Here is a 17,015-nt window from a genome sequence, read left to right on the forward strand (position 1 = left end):
TGGGCCTCTTGGTGCCTTATTAGGGTAGTGAGGTGGAGATATGTCTCTACCAAAGGCGGTTCTCCTTCCCTCCAGTAGCCCACAGGTCACCCTAACCACTTGCTTAGCCCTCCGGACAGGGTCACGTGAAGCCGTGGGATCAGGTGGTGGACGGTCGTATGAGCAGCCGGTGCATAACACAAGTCCTGGTTCTGCGACCACTGATGCCAATCAATCTCTGAAGAGTATTGGTAATGGCTGGGGTCACCTGTCTTGTAAAGACACTGACCAGAAGAAGGCAATGGCAAACCAACTCTGTAGAAAAATTTGCCGAGAACAATTGTGGTCATAGACCATGATCACCCATGTCACATGACATGGCACATAATGATGATGGTGATGGTACCTTTTGACCAACAATAAGAGGAGGCCTATTAGTGGTTCAGAGATCAAAGCAATTTGAAGCATACAGTTGTAGTGAGGAATGATATACTTCATAGAAACATCCAATAATCATCATGAATTAACATTTTCCTTGTCTTTTCCAGCCGGAATACAAAATAGTGGACCCTATATGCACCTTTATTTTCTCAGTGTTAGTGTTAGGAACAACTATCAAAGTCCTGCGGGATATCTTGTTGGTGCTGATGGAAGGTAATTCTCAGTTCTACCATTTTCATTTTTGTTCAATTCGTTGTAGTAACAAGTTCAAATCTGAGCAACACGCACACACAAAATGCTGGAGGAACTTAGCAGCCCAGGCAGCAACGTTTACAGACCTTCCGCTCTCCTCCAACACTATGTGTTACGAACTGTAACGTTTTAGAAATAAACCAGCAGCAAGAGATTTCACACTGAGTCAGGTTTTAATGTTAAAACCACTATCTTTATTAACATCTACTTATAATATCGTAACTTAACCAAGATAAACAAATGTTGACAGTGTTACGTGTATGTATGTGTGTAATATAGCTCCCAATCTAAGGTAAGCTTGGGGAAACAAAGCTTAGGGTCTTGAGATGGTAAAGTATGAAAGTTCAGTTCATCTGCGGAATGTATGATAGGAGAGAGATAATTGTAATCCAGGGTGAAACGTAGAGAAAATGTGGTTATGAAGTATTCCACAGATTCCACGATGGTAAAACAAGATAACAGTCACTGTAGATCTTGTCTGTCGTGTCGTCCAAATCCACACACGAATTATCACCGAAAGTGATCTGTCACAGGGATATCGTCTTTAAGGGATTACCACACAACATACCCAGGCAAGGGTTAACACATAAATGGTCTCAACAGGATATCCCAAAAAATCCACTCCTTTGGATTATACGAAGTGACAGACACACGTTCTGTTATGCACTCCGTGCCGATGTTTAACCAACCCTTGTGGGCGTAAGAGAGTTCCAAGCCCCAGCTGTGACGAGCTGAAGCTACCGGCTTCCCGTGAGTGAGTGAGTGAGTGAGTGAGTGAGTCAGTCAGTCTCTCTCTCTCACACACACACACACACACACACAACTGATTTCTGACCGCGACTGTCTGTGTACTTGTTTTAAAGTTAAACAAGCTGCAAGTCAGTCAGTGAACAACAACGTAGTCCCGCCTCACTTAGGCGCTCTTAAAATGACAGTCCACAGTAAATGAAACCTGTGGGTTCGTAACATATGTGTGTGTTGCTTTGTATTTCCAGCACCTGCAGATTGAGCTTAAAATCCAAACTGGGGATGGTTTAAGGAGTTACCAAACATTTAAACTAAGGGTCTAAGGATTAAGATGACAATTAGATTCTTTTTCAGTAATTTGTCAGGCGAACTCATTCAAACAAATCAGTAAATGGACCCAAGATGCAAACAAACGTGTATTTGGAGAGCAAAGGAACTGGAGAAAAGATTGAGGATCAATCAAATTACAATGAACTTTTGAACTAAATTCTCTAAATCTCTTTCCTGTCTTTTTGGTTGATGAATATTTGAAACGTTGAATGGTCCTGTAGGCCAGTGGTCCCCAACCACCGGGCGACGGACCGGTACCGGGCCGCAAAGAATGTGCTACCAGGCCGTGAGGAAATGATATGATTTGGCGATATGAGTCGGCTGCACCTTTCCTCATTCCCTGTCACGCCCACTGTTGAGCTTAAATGCATGCGAGGTTATTACCCACGTGCCATCCATGTCAGCGTGGGCTGAAACGTATGTTTGACATAACATCTCTGCCGGCATTCTGAATCAAAGTCAAGGCTGAATATCCTGAGATAGCCACGAAAACACTGAAAACGTTGCTTCCATTTCCAACATATCTCTGCATTGAATGCAACGAAAACTAAATTGCGGAATAGACTGGACATAAGGAACCTCCTTCGAGTATCGCTGTCTCCTAGCACCCCTCGATGGGACCGTCTTGTTGCAGGGAAACAAGCCCGGGGCTCCCACTGATTCAGCGATACTGGTGTGTTGCAATGATTTTATGTGTTCATACGGGGAAAATAGGTGCTGTGTGTTTAATATCCAAACGTTACTTAAAATGTTATGATGCTATTGACTTCTAAGTGACTTATATAACCATATAACCATATGATAATTACAGCACGGAAACAGGCCATCTCTGCCTTTCTAGTCCGTGCCGAACGCTACTCTCACCCAGTCCCACCGACCTGCACTCAGCCCATAACCCTCCATTCCTTTCCTGTCCATATACCTATCCAATTTTTCTTTAAATGATAATATCGAACCTGCCTGTACCACTTCTACTGGAAGTTCGTTCAACACTTACTTCAAGCTCCCCTGTCCTCCCCTGATAATTGACTTATCACTATATTCATGCGAGGAAAGTATGCGCTGTGTGTTTAATATTAAACTCATTAGATAAACCCTTATAGAAACGAAATTTAGTGTATTAGCCACTTATCACCTATGTTCCGGTCGTGATTAACACCCCCACCCCTGAGCAGAATTGGCAAAAATGACTCTTCAGCAGGAAGGATGAAGGGTCTCCGCTTGAAACGTTGACTGTTCACTCTTTTCCATAGATGCTGCCTAGGTTGCTGAGTTCCTCCAGCATTTTCTGCGTATTACTTTGATTTCCAGCATCTGCAGATTTTTCTCTTGTTTGTGATATTATTGGATTGGCCACCTCTTTGTTTTCACTAATTACATTACAGTGGAAAATTGGATGGGAAGTATTATTACAGAGCATTCTGTTCAGAATTCAATGAGGAATAAACTGTTCAAGTTTAACTTTAAATTGTCATTCAGCCATACATGAATACCCATGAATAGAGCCAAAAGAAATAGTGTTACTCCAGGGTCAAGGTGCAAAACACAGTACCAACAGTCGTGCACAGCACAAAGCACATATAGCGCACATAAAATAGCAGTAAAATAAAGTCTCTCTCACACACACACACACACACACACACACACACAAAATATATATAGTTCAAGTCCCCGAGTCCATAAGTGTTGTAGCAGTCCTCAGTTGAACACAATTCAGCTTGCCTTCTGCTGAGCCGAACACTGAGCAGCATCTCCAGCATGGACTCTGCACCACACCATCTCTGGCACTGTGGTGGAGTGCCCAATCCTGCCTCCCCCGGGTGGCTGCCAACAGGCAACATATCGGCATTCGACCTGGCCCTCGCTACAGCCAGGGCCATGTAGCTCCCCCACCGTCATTCACCAATAAACCAATGAATTGGACTTGCAACCTTCCACACCACCAATGCCCAAGCGGGTCCTGCGATCACAAGAAAGGTGACGAAGACGATCACTTGCTGTTAGACTACACACCTTCTCTGTGCACCAATGGCTCTCTGGCAGCATCATGGTCCGCACCAGTTCCGGCTCCAATAACACCTTTGGGTGACCCCACAGGAGCTGCTGCATTCAAGCACCATGTAATCTTAACAGAATGGGCATCTTAAACTTTAATGATCCAGCATTTTGTGTGTGTTGCTCTAGAATTTCAGCATCTGTAGAATCTTTTGCATTTAAAATTCACACCTGAGACATTTTTACGGAGCTATTTAGCATTTAAAATATTGGTTTAAGGATTAATTGATAGTTGTATTTTTTTTAGTAAATTGTCAGGTGAATTCATTCAATCAAATATATAAATGTACTCAAGATACAAATTTGTACAGTATTTGGAGAAAGAAATGATTGGAGGAAAGCTTAACAGGATTAATCAGAATATAATGATCTTTTGTGCCTACGCGTATTTCCTGAATTTTCTAAACTATGTTTCTTGTGTCTTTGGTTAAGAAACAGTTGATTAGCTTTATTTATCACATGTACGCTGAAACACATTGAAATACGTCCTTTGTGTCAAATTAAATCAGCGAAGATAGTGTTGGGACAGCTGTAGGTGTCACCACACTTCCGATGCTGATATGGCATAGCCACAAATCACTAATCCTAACTATGAATTTTCGGAACATGGGAGGAAACAGGAGCACCTAGGGGAAACCCACGTGATCACAGGGAAAATGTACTAACTCCTTTCAGAGAGTGGCAGATTTGAGCCCCGATCAGTGATCACTGGCACAGTAAAACGATTGCACTAACCACTATACCACATACTGTATATGTAGGAGCATGGTGAAAGGTAATTCTGGACTTCAGTGAGGCAGGAAACTGATCTCACAAACAAGAGAAAATCTGCAGGTGCTGGAAATCTGAGCAACACACACAAAATGCTGGAGGAACTTAGCAGGCCAGGCAACATCTACGGAAAAGGGTACAGTCCACGTTTCGGGCTGAAACCCTTCCGCAGGACTGGAGAGAAAAAGCTGAGGAGTAGATTTAAAAGGTGGGGGGGGGGAGGGAGAAACACAAGGTGATAGGTGTAACTGGGAGGAGGAGGGATGAAGTAAAGAGCGGGGAAGTTGATTGGTGAAAAAGGCAGAAGACCATGGAAGAAAGAAAAGGGAGGAGGAGCACCAGGGGAGGTGATGGATGGGCAAGGAGATGAGGAGAGAGAGGAAAAAGGGATGGGAACTGGTGAAGGGGGTTGGGGGGGGGATCATTACCTGAAGTTTGAGAAATCGATATTCATACCAGCAGGCAGGAAACTGATGTTATTAGATTGGCCTCCTCTCTGCTTTCACTGACTACAATACAGTGGGATGTTTAATTGTTTAGTTCAGAATTGGATGGGGATTATAATGGGCACTTTAAACTTTAATGCTTCATTTCAGCTACCACGCATCAGAAGAGAGTTTTGGAAAAAGGCAGTTGGCAAGGGAAGGTAGCGTCTGCAATGATTTTTCTTGCCAGCTTCATTGTCCTGGATAGTTTGCTGTAGTTTTTGCATACCGTGAGAGGATGCTGCACCAAACTAGATAGTAATAGCTGATATGCCAATGTGCTCTACGATGTCAGTGTGGAAATGCACCAGTATGTTCTGGGGAGGATGGGATTTTACCAACTGCCACAAGAAGTACATCCGCTGCTGAGCCTTTTCATTAATGAAGGAGATGTGCTTTTTCCGCATGAGTTTCTGTGAAATAATGACGCCCAGAAACCTGAACGTTGAAACAGGGCTAACTGTAGAGTTGTTGATGATGAATGGGTGCAGAGGAGACACATTCCTCCTGAATTCAAAATGCAACTTCACAGTTTTTGAGGGCATTCAGCGCCAAGTTTACTTCATGCTATTACTTGGATCTGTCACTTCTGCTGATTAGTTGAATGACAGTGATGTAATTTAAAGGATTTAAAGTACATTTATTATTAAAGTACAGATGCACTATACAACCCAAAGATTCATCTTCCCCACAGATAGCCATGAAACAAAGAAAACCATGGAACCTGTGGTCATTTGCGTGTTTGTGTATTAAATACTTTTATGTCATGTAGTATACGTTCAGATGATGAAAACATTTTAATCACAAATTTCTGTTGCCTTTAACTAGGTGCACCGATTGGATTGAATTATAATGCGGTGAAAGAAGAAATCCTGGCGGTGAATGGAGTGAGAACATTACACAGTCTTCACCTCTGGGCTCTGAGCATGAACCAGATTGTTCTCTCAGTTCATGTTGCTACAGGTCTGTATCATGCATTTCAATTCAGTGATTTGGCTTCATTCACTCAGCAGGACCTGCTGTCATTTCAGTCCAACTCACCTTCTTATCGATTTACTTAATCCCATCACCCCTGCTGGGGTATCAGCCACCAACAGCAGCTCTCCGGATTCCTCTGTCCTGAGCTGGTCGTTCAAGTTGTCCCCAGGTATGGCCCATCTTCTTGGGGTCAGCTTCAAGGTCGTGTCACCAGGTTTTCTTTGGCCAGCCTCTACAGAAGGTTGATCAACTTTGAGGCTTTCACCACACGACTTCATAGATCTTGGTAAAGATTCTTCCTCTCCCAGGCATGAGGTCTTTGGAGTTTTTAGATTAAAGTCTGTCACGAGCCTTGTGGCCCATCAGGCCGGTGCTTACGCCGGTTTCCGTGGCGTGAAGCGACTGAGAGTACGAGACTCCCCTCCGGATAGGACGCCAGTCTATCGCGAAGTTAACCCCCAGCATTTTTTTTTGCCGGTACCCATTCTCAGCTGGGTAGACTGGAGCATTGTGTGGTTAAGTACCTCGCTCAAGGACACACACACTGCCTCGGCCGAGGCCCGAACCCACGACCTTCAGATTGCTAGTCCAACGCCCTAACCACTTGGCCATGTGCCACACCACATAGCTCATATAGTTACGATATATTTCACTTTTCACCCTAAACTATGACCTATAATTCTTGTCTCACCCAACCTGAGGGGGGAAAGCCAGCAAGCATTTACCCTTTCTATGCCACTCATGAGTGGAACTTGGGTCTTCGTTAATAGTGTAAAATTCCTGACTGTGTCCCCACCCAAATCCGTCGTGAACTTCTGTTATAACTCTTTATCTGCATTGGACTGTAGCTCAACCAACTGCACAACTAATCACAATAGAATCAAACTCTCAACCACAATTACGTAGGTCATGTGCTGTGTTTAACCCAGACCAGGTAAAAGCCTCACATGTTCTATCCTGGGGATTGTTAATAAATTACACATGTTTTTGTGATAACTAGTGGTTTCATGGTTACCATTACTATGACTAGTATTTTCACCCATGATTTTGGAATCAGAATCAGGTTTAATATCACCCGTATATGGAGTGAAACTTTTTGTTGTGTGGCAGCAGTACTGTGTAATACATAACAATAAATACTGTAAATTACAATAAGTATATATACATCTTAAAAAGTTAAATTCAATAAGTAGTGCAAAAAAAGTAGTGAGGCAGTGTTCATGGGTTCAATGTCTATTTAGAAATGTCCATTTCCCTGCTGAGCTGAATTTAATTTCCCATTTGCTGTGATGGGATTTCAGTTTAGTAATCCATTCTTAACAATCATAAACACAAGAGATCCTGCAGATGCTGGAAATCCAGAGGAACGCACAAGAAATGCTGGAGGAACTCGGCAGGTTAGTCAGCATCTATGGAAATGAATAAACAGTCAAAGTTTCGGGCCAAGACGCTTCATCAGGACTGGAAAGGAAGGGGGAAGGCAAATGACCTGGGGAGTTCCTCCAGCATTTTGTGTGTGTTGCTCTAAACAGAGGTATCAGTGAAACGAGCAGCCAGACCCTGTCCCAGGGCCCAGTAACACCTATCACTAACCACCTTGTCCTCCTTCCCATTCCCCCAGCTTTTAATTCTGATGTCTTCCCCTTTCCTTTCCCGTCCTAAGGAAGGATCTAGGCTTAAAACATTGATCATTTATCCCTCTCCATAGATGCTGAGTTCCTCCAGCGTTTTGTGTGTGACATTCTTTACAAAACCACATCGTACTAGTAGTAGAAAACTCACCACAAAGTTGTCACTAAGAGGAAGCTCAGGACTTTTACATTTATCAGGTCTACAGATAGCTGTTACTAACACGTTACATCCTCATACGGTGGACTTATCAAATTACTTAAATTTAGATTTGGATTTATTTATCACATGTATATCGAAACATACGGTGAAATGTGTCATTTGCATCAAGAACCAACATAACCCAGGTATGTACAGAGACAGTAAGAATAAAAAGTCATCTTAATCCATGTCCTTTCTGTCCACTCCCAACCTCACCATGTTTTATTTACTTAAAGATAAAGATTAAAAGATTTCCCACATGTACCTCGCAACATACAGTGACATGTGTCGTTTACACCCAGGGTGTGCAGGGAACAGCTTGCAAGTGTCACCATGCTTCTGGCGCCAACGTAGCATGCCCACAGCTTACTAACCCTAACCTGTAAGTCTTTGGACAGTGGGAGGAAACCAGAGCACCCGGAGGAAACCCATGGGGAGAACATATAAACACCACTCATTAAGGCAATATCTACACTGTTAGCCCTTCATGAGCACCATAAGACCATAATACCGTTGACTCTTCTGTTCCACTCAATCACAGCTGATTTAACATAGAACATAGAATAGTACAGCACAGTACAGGCCCTTCGGCCCATAGTGTTGTGCCGACCCTCAAACCCTGCCTCCCATATAAGCCCCCACCTTAAATTCCTCCATATACCTGTCTGGTAGTCTCTTAAACTTCACTAGTGTATCTGCCCCCACCACTGACTCAGGCAGTGCATTTCACGCACGAACCACTCTCTGAGTAAAAAATTATCCCTTTCAACCCCATTCTTCTGCCTTCTCACCATAACCTTGGATGTCCTTACTAATCAAGAACCTATCAAGCTCCGCTTTAAACATATCCAGTGACTTGGCCTCCGCAGCCATCTGTGGCAATGAACTTCATAGACTCACCACCCTCTGGCTAAAGAAATTCTTCCTCATCTCTGTTCTAAAGGGATGTTCTTATATTCTGAGACTGTGCCTTCTGGTTCTAGACTCCCTCACTATAGGAATCATCCTCTCCACATCCACTCTATCTGGGCCTTTCAATATTCAGTAGGTTTCAATGAGATCCCCCTCTCATTCTTGTAAACTCCAGTGAGTACAGGCCCAGAGCCATCAAGGGCTCCTCACATGTTAACATTTTCACTCCTGGAATCATTCTCGTGAACCTCCTCTGGACCCTCCCCAATACTAGCACATCTTTTCTTAGAAAACTGCTCATAATACTCCAAGCGTGATCTGTCCAATACTTCATAAAACCTCAGCATTACATCCTTGCATATTCTTCTAATCCTCTAGGAATGAATGCTAACATTGCACTTGCCTTCCTCACCACTGACTCAACCTGCAAGATAACACTCTCTGAATAAATGAATATTTGTTCTTTTTTTTATAGCAAACTTCAAATTGCGTGCAAAAATCCACACTTTTCACTTAGTTCCTCTGTCAGAGGTTTTGCACAACTTGTCCTGTCATGCAGCCGCCTATTCCTACAGCTTGTGACAGGATAATGTTGGTTAATGTTGACCCACCACCCAGGCCATGCTCTCTTCTCACTGCTGCCATCAGGAAGGAGGCATAGGAGTCTCAAGTTCCACACCCATCAGGTTCACGAACAGTTCTCACCCCTCGATCATCAGGATCTTGAACCAGAGCGGACGTCTTCACTCACCTCAATAATGAACTGATTCCTCAATCTATGTAATCACTTTTAAGGACTCTACAACTTATGTTCTTGATATATGTTGCTGATTTATTTATTATCATTACTATTTTTTGTATTTGCACAGCTTGCCGTTTGCACATTGGTTGTTTGTACATCCCAGTCATGTGGAGCTTTGCATTGTGTTTCTGTGAATCCCTGCGAGAAAATGAATCTCAGGGTAGTATATGTACTTTAAATTTACTTTGTACTTTGAACATGAAAAGACACTGGGAACCAATCTTATTCTGTCTGTAATTCTGTCATTCGGTAAGTTCAGATCTTTTTTTGTCAGGTGATGATTCCTCTCAGGCAGAGAAATCTCATTTGACATCAAAGGCAGGAGTGTGGGAGGAGATGTGGTGAGGTGCTGCCACTGACTATGTGGTGATGGCACTCTGCTTTGTGGCGTGTTTCAGACAAGTCTTCTGGTGTAAGGAACAGGTCGTTTTTAAAAGATTATTTCCCCAGGCAATTTAACCTGATCAACCATTCTAGTTAGCACCTCATGCCCCCCTCTATCTGTAAACCCCACCCCCCCCGCCATCACTGCACTGTAGACACCTCAAACCACTTTTCATAATGTTGTTCATGTTGTATTCCATAGTCTCAGTCTGGAGGAGCAACGCCTTACATTCCATTTGAATAAGCACCGACCTGCACGAACATTGATTTCCTAACTTCTGATAATTTTTCCTCCTCCCACTTTCCTATTCTTCCATTCCCTACTCTACCCTTCTCCTCACCTGTCTATTACCTCCCTCCGGTGCTCCTCCTCCTTCCCTTTCTTCGATGGTCCACTCTCCTCTCCTATCAGATTCCTTCTTCATCTTCAGCTTTACCTTTTCCACCAGTCATCTCCCAGCATCTCACTTCATCCCCCACTCTCCCTCACCCACCTACCTTCCCCCTCACCCGGCTTTACCTATCATCTTCCAGATTGTACCCATTCCCCACCCCCAAACTTCTTATTCTGGCTTCCTCACCTTTCCTTCCCAGTCCTGATGAAGGGTCTCGGCACAAAATGTCGACTGTTTCGAAAAGTGCTGCCTGACCTGCTTAGTCCCTCCAGCATTTTGTACGTGCTCCTCTCCATTTCCAGCATCTGCAGAATCTCTTATGTTTACTTTGTAAGTATATCATCATCATCACATGCTGTGTCGGATGACGTGGACGATCATGGTCTTGCGATTGACCGCAGTTGTTCTTGGCAAAGTTTTCTACAGAAGTGGTTTGCCGTTGCCTTCTTCTGGGCAGTGCCTTTACAAGGTGGGTGACCCCAGCCATTTTGATGCTCTTCGTTGCTGCATGGCATCAGTGGTCGCACAACCAGGACTTGTGATCTGCACCGGCTGCTCATACCATCCACCACCTGCTCCCATGGCTTCACATGAGTGGGGGCACTAGGCAGGTGCTGCACCTTGCCCAAGGGTGACCTGCAGACGAGTGTAGTGAAGGAGTTCCTTACACTTTTTAGGAGAAAACGTATCTCCATCCCGCCTTCCAATTGTAAATACATGCTGATATTAGGTTATTCCACATCTGTACTTTAACCTCTAACTTTACTTTTTATATAGTTCTTGAATGTTGTTTCTTTTGTTGTATGTCGTGCCCTGACCAACACTCTACAACAAACTCCTAATTCATGCAAGTCTACACCAAATGGGAATAGAGTTGATCCTTGGTGCTTGATGGTCCCATTCAGAAACATAACTAGGTGCTTGCTTAACATCTTGGAGAATGTATGCAAGCAATTGTAATTGCCTGAAGCCTTTGCTGTTGTAGAAAACATGATGCTGTGTCTCTGCTTCCCAGGGATGATAGCAAAGGGGCTGAATTCAAACTGGTTTATATTAGAAAACATTATTGGGTGTGGGAGCAGTATTAGGCCATCTGGCCCATTGAGTCTGCTCTACCATTCTACCATGGTTGAGTTATTATCCCCTTCAACTCCATTGTCCTTCCTTCTTCCTGTAACCTTCAATTCCAGGAATACAATTGGACAGATCAAGCTCTGGTATTAACTATCATCAACTGATCTCGGTTAGGAGATCCGCCACACAACTCTTAAATAATCAAATCTTGCACTTTATTGTCTCTGTGCCAATATCAGCTTAAGTATGTTGACACCCCCCCCCGCCACCCCAGCCAACAGCTTAAAACATGAATTCCACTGTTCCCTCTGTACCAATACTGACTCAGAGCACTTCTCCAATTTACAACACTGTTGGAGAGGATCTCCCGTTGGCCAAACAATTGACCCATCTTTTCCAGCCCCTGGCACGGGTGTCTTCCTTGCGATTGTATGCCTCAGGAGTTCTCTCTGCTTTGCATTCAAAGCCCCCCATTCTTGTACCCTTCCTTATCAATTTAAATGTTGTTTCGACCTTGTTGGCTCTGGACTATCTGACTAGCACGTCTCAGCTTACCATTGGCTCTGGTCCAAACCAGTGTCTTATTGCACTTCTTGCAAGCGACAACCTGTAATTAATGCCTCTTTCCTCAGAATCAGAGCAGATCAACCAGTTATCCACTGGATGTGCTGCCTCCCAGGTGCCAGGGTATGGGATGTCTTGGGTTGGGTTCAGAGTATTCTGGTGAACAGCCAGAAGTCTTGGTACACTTTGGTACCAATGACGTAGGTAGAAAAAAGGAGGAGGTTCTGAAGAGTTGGGTAGGAAGCTGAAAAGCAGGACCTCCAGGGTAATAATCTTAGGACTGGTGCCTGTGCCACGTGCTAACGAGCGCAAGAATAGCATGATCAGGCATATTAATGCATGGCTGAGAGACTGGTGTAGGGGGCAGGGCTTCAGATTCCTGGATCATTGCGGATCCTTCTGGGGGAGGTACGACCTGTACAAAAAGGACGGGTTGCACCTGAATGCAAAGGGGTCCCATATCCGAGCAGGCAGGTTTAATAGAGCTGTTAGGAAGGGTTTAAACTAGTTTGGTAGGTAGATGGGAACCCGGAGTGATAGGGCTGAGGAAGGGGAAAACAGAAATAAATCAAACATAGCGTGCAACAGAGATGATAGAAAGGACAGGCAGGAGATAAGACCATAAGACATAGAAACATAGAAAATAGGTGCAGGAGTAGGCCATTCAGCCCTTCGAGCCTGCACCGCCATTCAGTATGATCATGGCTGACCATCCAACTCAGAACCCTGTACCTGCCTTCTCTCCATACCCCCCGATCCCTTTAGCCACAAGGGCCATATCTAACTCCCTCTTAAATATAGCCAATGAACTGGCCTCAATATATAGGAGCAGAAATAGGCCACTTGGCCCATCAAGTCAACTCCACCATTCAATCATGGGCTGATCCAATTCTTCCAGTCATCCCGACTCCCCTGCTTTCACCCCAAACCCTTTGATGTCCTGGCTAATCAAGAACCTATCTATCTCTGCCTTAAATACACCCAATTACTTGGCTTCCACAGCCCTCGTGACAACAAATTCCACAGATTTACCACCCTCTGACTAAAGTAATTTCTCCACATCTCAGTTCTAAAAGGATATCCTTCAACCCTAAAGTTGTGCCCTCTTGCCCTGGAATCATTTGACGCCTCTTTGCCCATTCCTCTGAAACTATCCAAGTCTCTCTGCAGGCTCTCTGTTCCCTCAACACTACCCATTCCTCCACCTGTGATGAGGCATAATCACAGCCGGTGGGATGAGTTACAGGGCAATAGAGGCGTGGTGCAGTTAAAACAGAAAGCAACAAATACTGGACTGAAGGCGTTGTATTTGAATGCACGCAGCATAGGAAATAAAATGGACGATCTTGAAATTCAGCTACAGATTGGCAAGTATGACTTTGTGGCCATCTCTGAAACTTGGCTAAAGGATGGCTGCCATTGGGAGCTGAACAACTAAGGATATATGGTGTATCGGAAAGATAGGTTAGTAGACAGAAGGGGTGCTATGGTCCTATGTACATCTTTAGTCAGAGGGTGGTAAATCTTTGGAATTTGTTGCCATGAGCAGCTGTGGAGGCCAAGTCACTGGGTGTATTTAAGGCAGAGATAGATAGGTTCTTGATTAACCAGGGCATCAAAGGGTATGGTGTTGTAAGTGAAGAAACAGATTCAGTAGGGTCTCAAAGGCAAGGACTCTGGACACGCAGCCTTGGTAGTAAAGGATTTTATTTACAGAAGGCAAATGCGGGAAAATGACAACAGAAGCAACACGCACACGCGCAGAATTTACAGCAGTCGGATCGGCAATAAAACACACGCAGACAATTAATAACGAACGTGGGAAAATTGCGTGGGAACAAAGTACACGCACACGCACATACAACCAAGGGAAAAGTCAATACGATACCCGCCACCCCTTGAGTCTGTGCAGGCCCGGCTCTCTGCTTTTAGGGACAATAACCAACACTCTCAACCCTATTCAATGCACAGCTCACCAATAATTTCTCCAGCGCTGTTCCACGGTTCTCAGCCTGGAGTGAAGCAGGGTGGTCCCTCAGATGGCAAAGAGAGAGGGTCCAGCACACGTGGCACCCTTTATGATGCAGTAGGGCTGGAGGGTCCCGCCCAGGTAATTCACAGGGGGGGAATGGCTCGGTGCCAGCCGAGTTAAGCTGATTGCAACAGCCAACTGCCCGAGGCCAAGTACAAGGCTAATTAAAGGGGCCAATGGTTAGGTGTGCACTGATGGGTGAGGAGGGGTCAAACCTTGATTGGCAGGTAGCGTGTCTTTTGACCAGGTAATGGGCAGTGCTGTCACGTGACAGTCACGACCCCTCCGATACATATGGGAAGAAGGCAGGGGAGTGGGGATGACTGGAAGAATTGGATCAGATCATGATTGAGTGGCGGAGCAGACTCAATAGGCCGATATTGTGTGAGCTACATTTTCCAAGTTCAAAGTTCAAAGTGAATTTGTTATCAAAGTACAAATATGTCACTATATACTACCTTGAAATTAATTTTTTTTTGCAGACATTTACTGGAAAATATATGAAAAACTATACATAAACAAAGACTGACAAACAACCAATGTGCAAATAAAAAACAAAAGAAGATCTACAGATATTGGAGATCCAAAAATGCACACAAAGTTCTGGAGGAACTCAGCAGGCCAGGCAGCATCTATGGAAAAAAGTAAACCGTCGATGTTTCGGGTCAAGACCCTTCAGCAGTCCTGAAGAAGGGTCTCCGACCAAAATTTTTACTTTTATCCATAGATGCTGCCTGGTTCCTCCAGTGTTTTGTGTGTAATGTAAGGCAAATTGTGCAAATAATAAAGAAGTAGATAAACAATAGAACATAGAATATTACAGCACAGTTCAAGCCCTTCGGCCCACAATGTTGTGCTAACCTTTTAACCTTCTCTAAGATCCATCTAACCCATCTTTCTACATTTTTCTCTCATTCATGTGCCTCTCTAAGAGTTTCTTAAATGCCCCTATCTACATTTATCACCATCCCTGGCAGTGCATTCCATATGCCCAGCACTCTCTGAATAAAGAATTTACATTTGGTATCCCTTCCATACTTTCCTCTGATCGCATTAAAATTATACCCCCCTTTGTATGAGCCATTTCTGCCTTGAGAAAAAAGTCTTTGGGTGTCTACTCTGTCTGTGCACACCTCTATCAGGTCACCTCGTCCTCCTTTGCTTCAAAGAGAGAAGCCCGAGCTCGCTCAACCTGTTGTCATAAAACATGCTGTCTAGTCCTGTCCTGGCAGCATCCTGGTAATCATCCTGTGCATCAGGGTTCCCAACATGGGGCCCATGGACCCCTCAATTAATGGGAGGGGTCCATGGCATAAAAAAGGGTTGGGAACCCCTGCTCTGCATCCTCTTTAAAACTCTAAATAATATTGAGAACATGAGTTGTGGAGTCCTTGAAAGTGAGTCTATAGGTTGTGAAATCAGTTCAGTGTTGAGGTGAGTGAAGTTATCCACACTGGTTCAGGAGCCTGACGGTCATGGGGTAATAACAGAGTGGATGTGGTGGGGTAATAACAGAGTGGATGTGGTAGGGTAATAACAGAATGGACAGAGTGGATGTGGCAAAGTTGTTTCCCATGATGGGGGAGTCTAGTACGAGAGGGCATGACCTAAGGATTGAAGGGCGCCCATTCAGAACAGAAATGCGAAGAAGTTTTTTTAGTCAGAGAGTGGTGAATCTATAGAATTTGTTGCCATGGGCAGCAGTGGAGGCCAAGTCATTGGGTGTATTTAAGGCAGAGATTGATAGGTATCTGAGTAGCCAGGGCATCAAAGGTTATGGTGAGAAGGCGGGGAGTGGGACTAAATGGGAGAATGGATCAGCTCATGAAAAAATGGCGGAGCAGACTCGATGGGCCAAGTGGCCGACTTCTGCTCCTTTGTCTTATGGTCTTATGGTCTTATGGTCTTACAATTTTTCCTGAACCTGGTGGTTTGGGACCTAAGGCATTTTGTCTGCCAGCCTGCTCTGAAATAATTATTGGTAAATACTTAACGCATTGATGGAACTTAATTAATCCTTCTCCTGTTATCCGCAGTAGATACAGTGGATCCTCAACAGGTTCTCAAGGAAATTACCCGGATGGTACACGACACTTTTAACGTGCACGCTGCCACAATTCAACTGGAGCAGTATTTGGATCAAGAACCAGATTGTGCTTTCTGCCAGGAACCCAAAGATTAAAATTATATTAAGCACCTATGTCTTTTTCATAAGCTTATCTATGTTTAGTAAAGGCAGTTAAATTGGCCTTCAGGGCATCCACTGTCCGTTAACAAATTCAAGAGACTGCATGTGATGGTTATCTAGAATCTAGCAAACAATAGTAAACATATTTGAATAAAAATTGCTTGTATTATTTTACCTTAACAATATACACTTAGTGGCTATTTTATTAGGTACACCTGCACACCTGCTTGTTAATGCAATTATCTAATCGGCCAATCACGTGGCAGCAAGTCAATGCATCAAAGCATGCAACGTGGTCAAGAGGTTCAGCTGTAATTCATACTAAACATCAAGAATGGGGAAGCAACGTAGAATACTGCAAGTCTGGTTCACTGTTTCAGAGGTGAAGCTGATGGCAGGGGAGCTGCATTTATTTATTTACTGAGATAGAGCACAGAACAGGCCCTTCTGACCTTTTGAGCCACACCGCCCAGCAACCCCTGATTTAATCCCTGCCTAATCGTGGAACAACTTAACAGTGGCCAATTACCCTGTCTACCGGGACATCTTTGAGGTTAATATAAACTAACCAGGAGCCAGATGGTGTAGGGGTAATAACTGTTCTGAACCTGGTTGTGTTGAACCTCAGGCATTTTGTCAGCTAACATGCTCTGTGTTTAATAAGCCTGCATATAACACGAAAGCTGCTGGTGCGCAGAGGATTAAAGACTAAAGTTACAGGAAAAAATGATCAGCCGGTAGAGTTCAGTAGAGCAATGGCAGATGGAATTTAATGCTGATTCAAGCTGACATGAGG

At 44.1% G+C, this 17,015-nt stretch overlaps 1 protein-coding gene across 1 annotated transcript in view; it reads left to right on the plus strand.

The window, feature by feature from the left end:
- Nucleotides 1–16,213, plus strand: part of LOC134343534 (proton-coupled zinc antiporter SLC30A2-like) — a 58,394-nt gene extending 42,181 nt beyond the window's left edge. Inside the window, exons 6-8 of the mRNA XM_063042282.1 lie at nt 528–633; nt 5,889–6,023; nt 16,068–16,213. Coding sequence (XP_062898352.1) covers nt 528–633; nt 5,889–6,023; nt 16,068–16,213 — 387 coding nt within the window. The remainder of the gene's footprint in view (nt 1–527; nt 634–5,888; nt 6,024–16,067) is intronic.
- The last annotated feature ends 802 nt before the right edge of the window (nt 16,214–17,015 follow it).

The sequence above is a fragment of the Mobula hypostoma genome, chromosome 1, assembly GCF_963921235.1.
Source record: "Mobula hypostoma chromosome 1, sMobHyp1.1, whole genome shotgun sequence".
NCBI classification, from domain to species: domain Eukaryota; kingdom Metazoa; phylum Chordata; class Chondrichthyes; order Myliobatiformes; family Myliobatidae; genus Mobula; species Mobula hypostoma.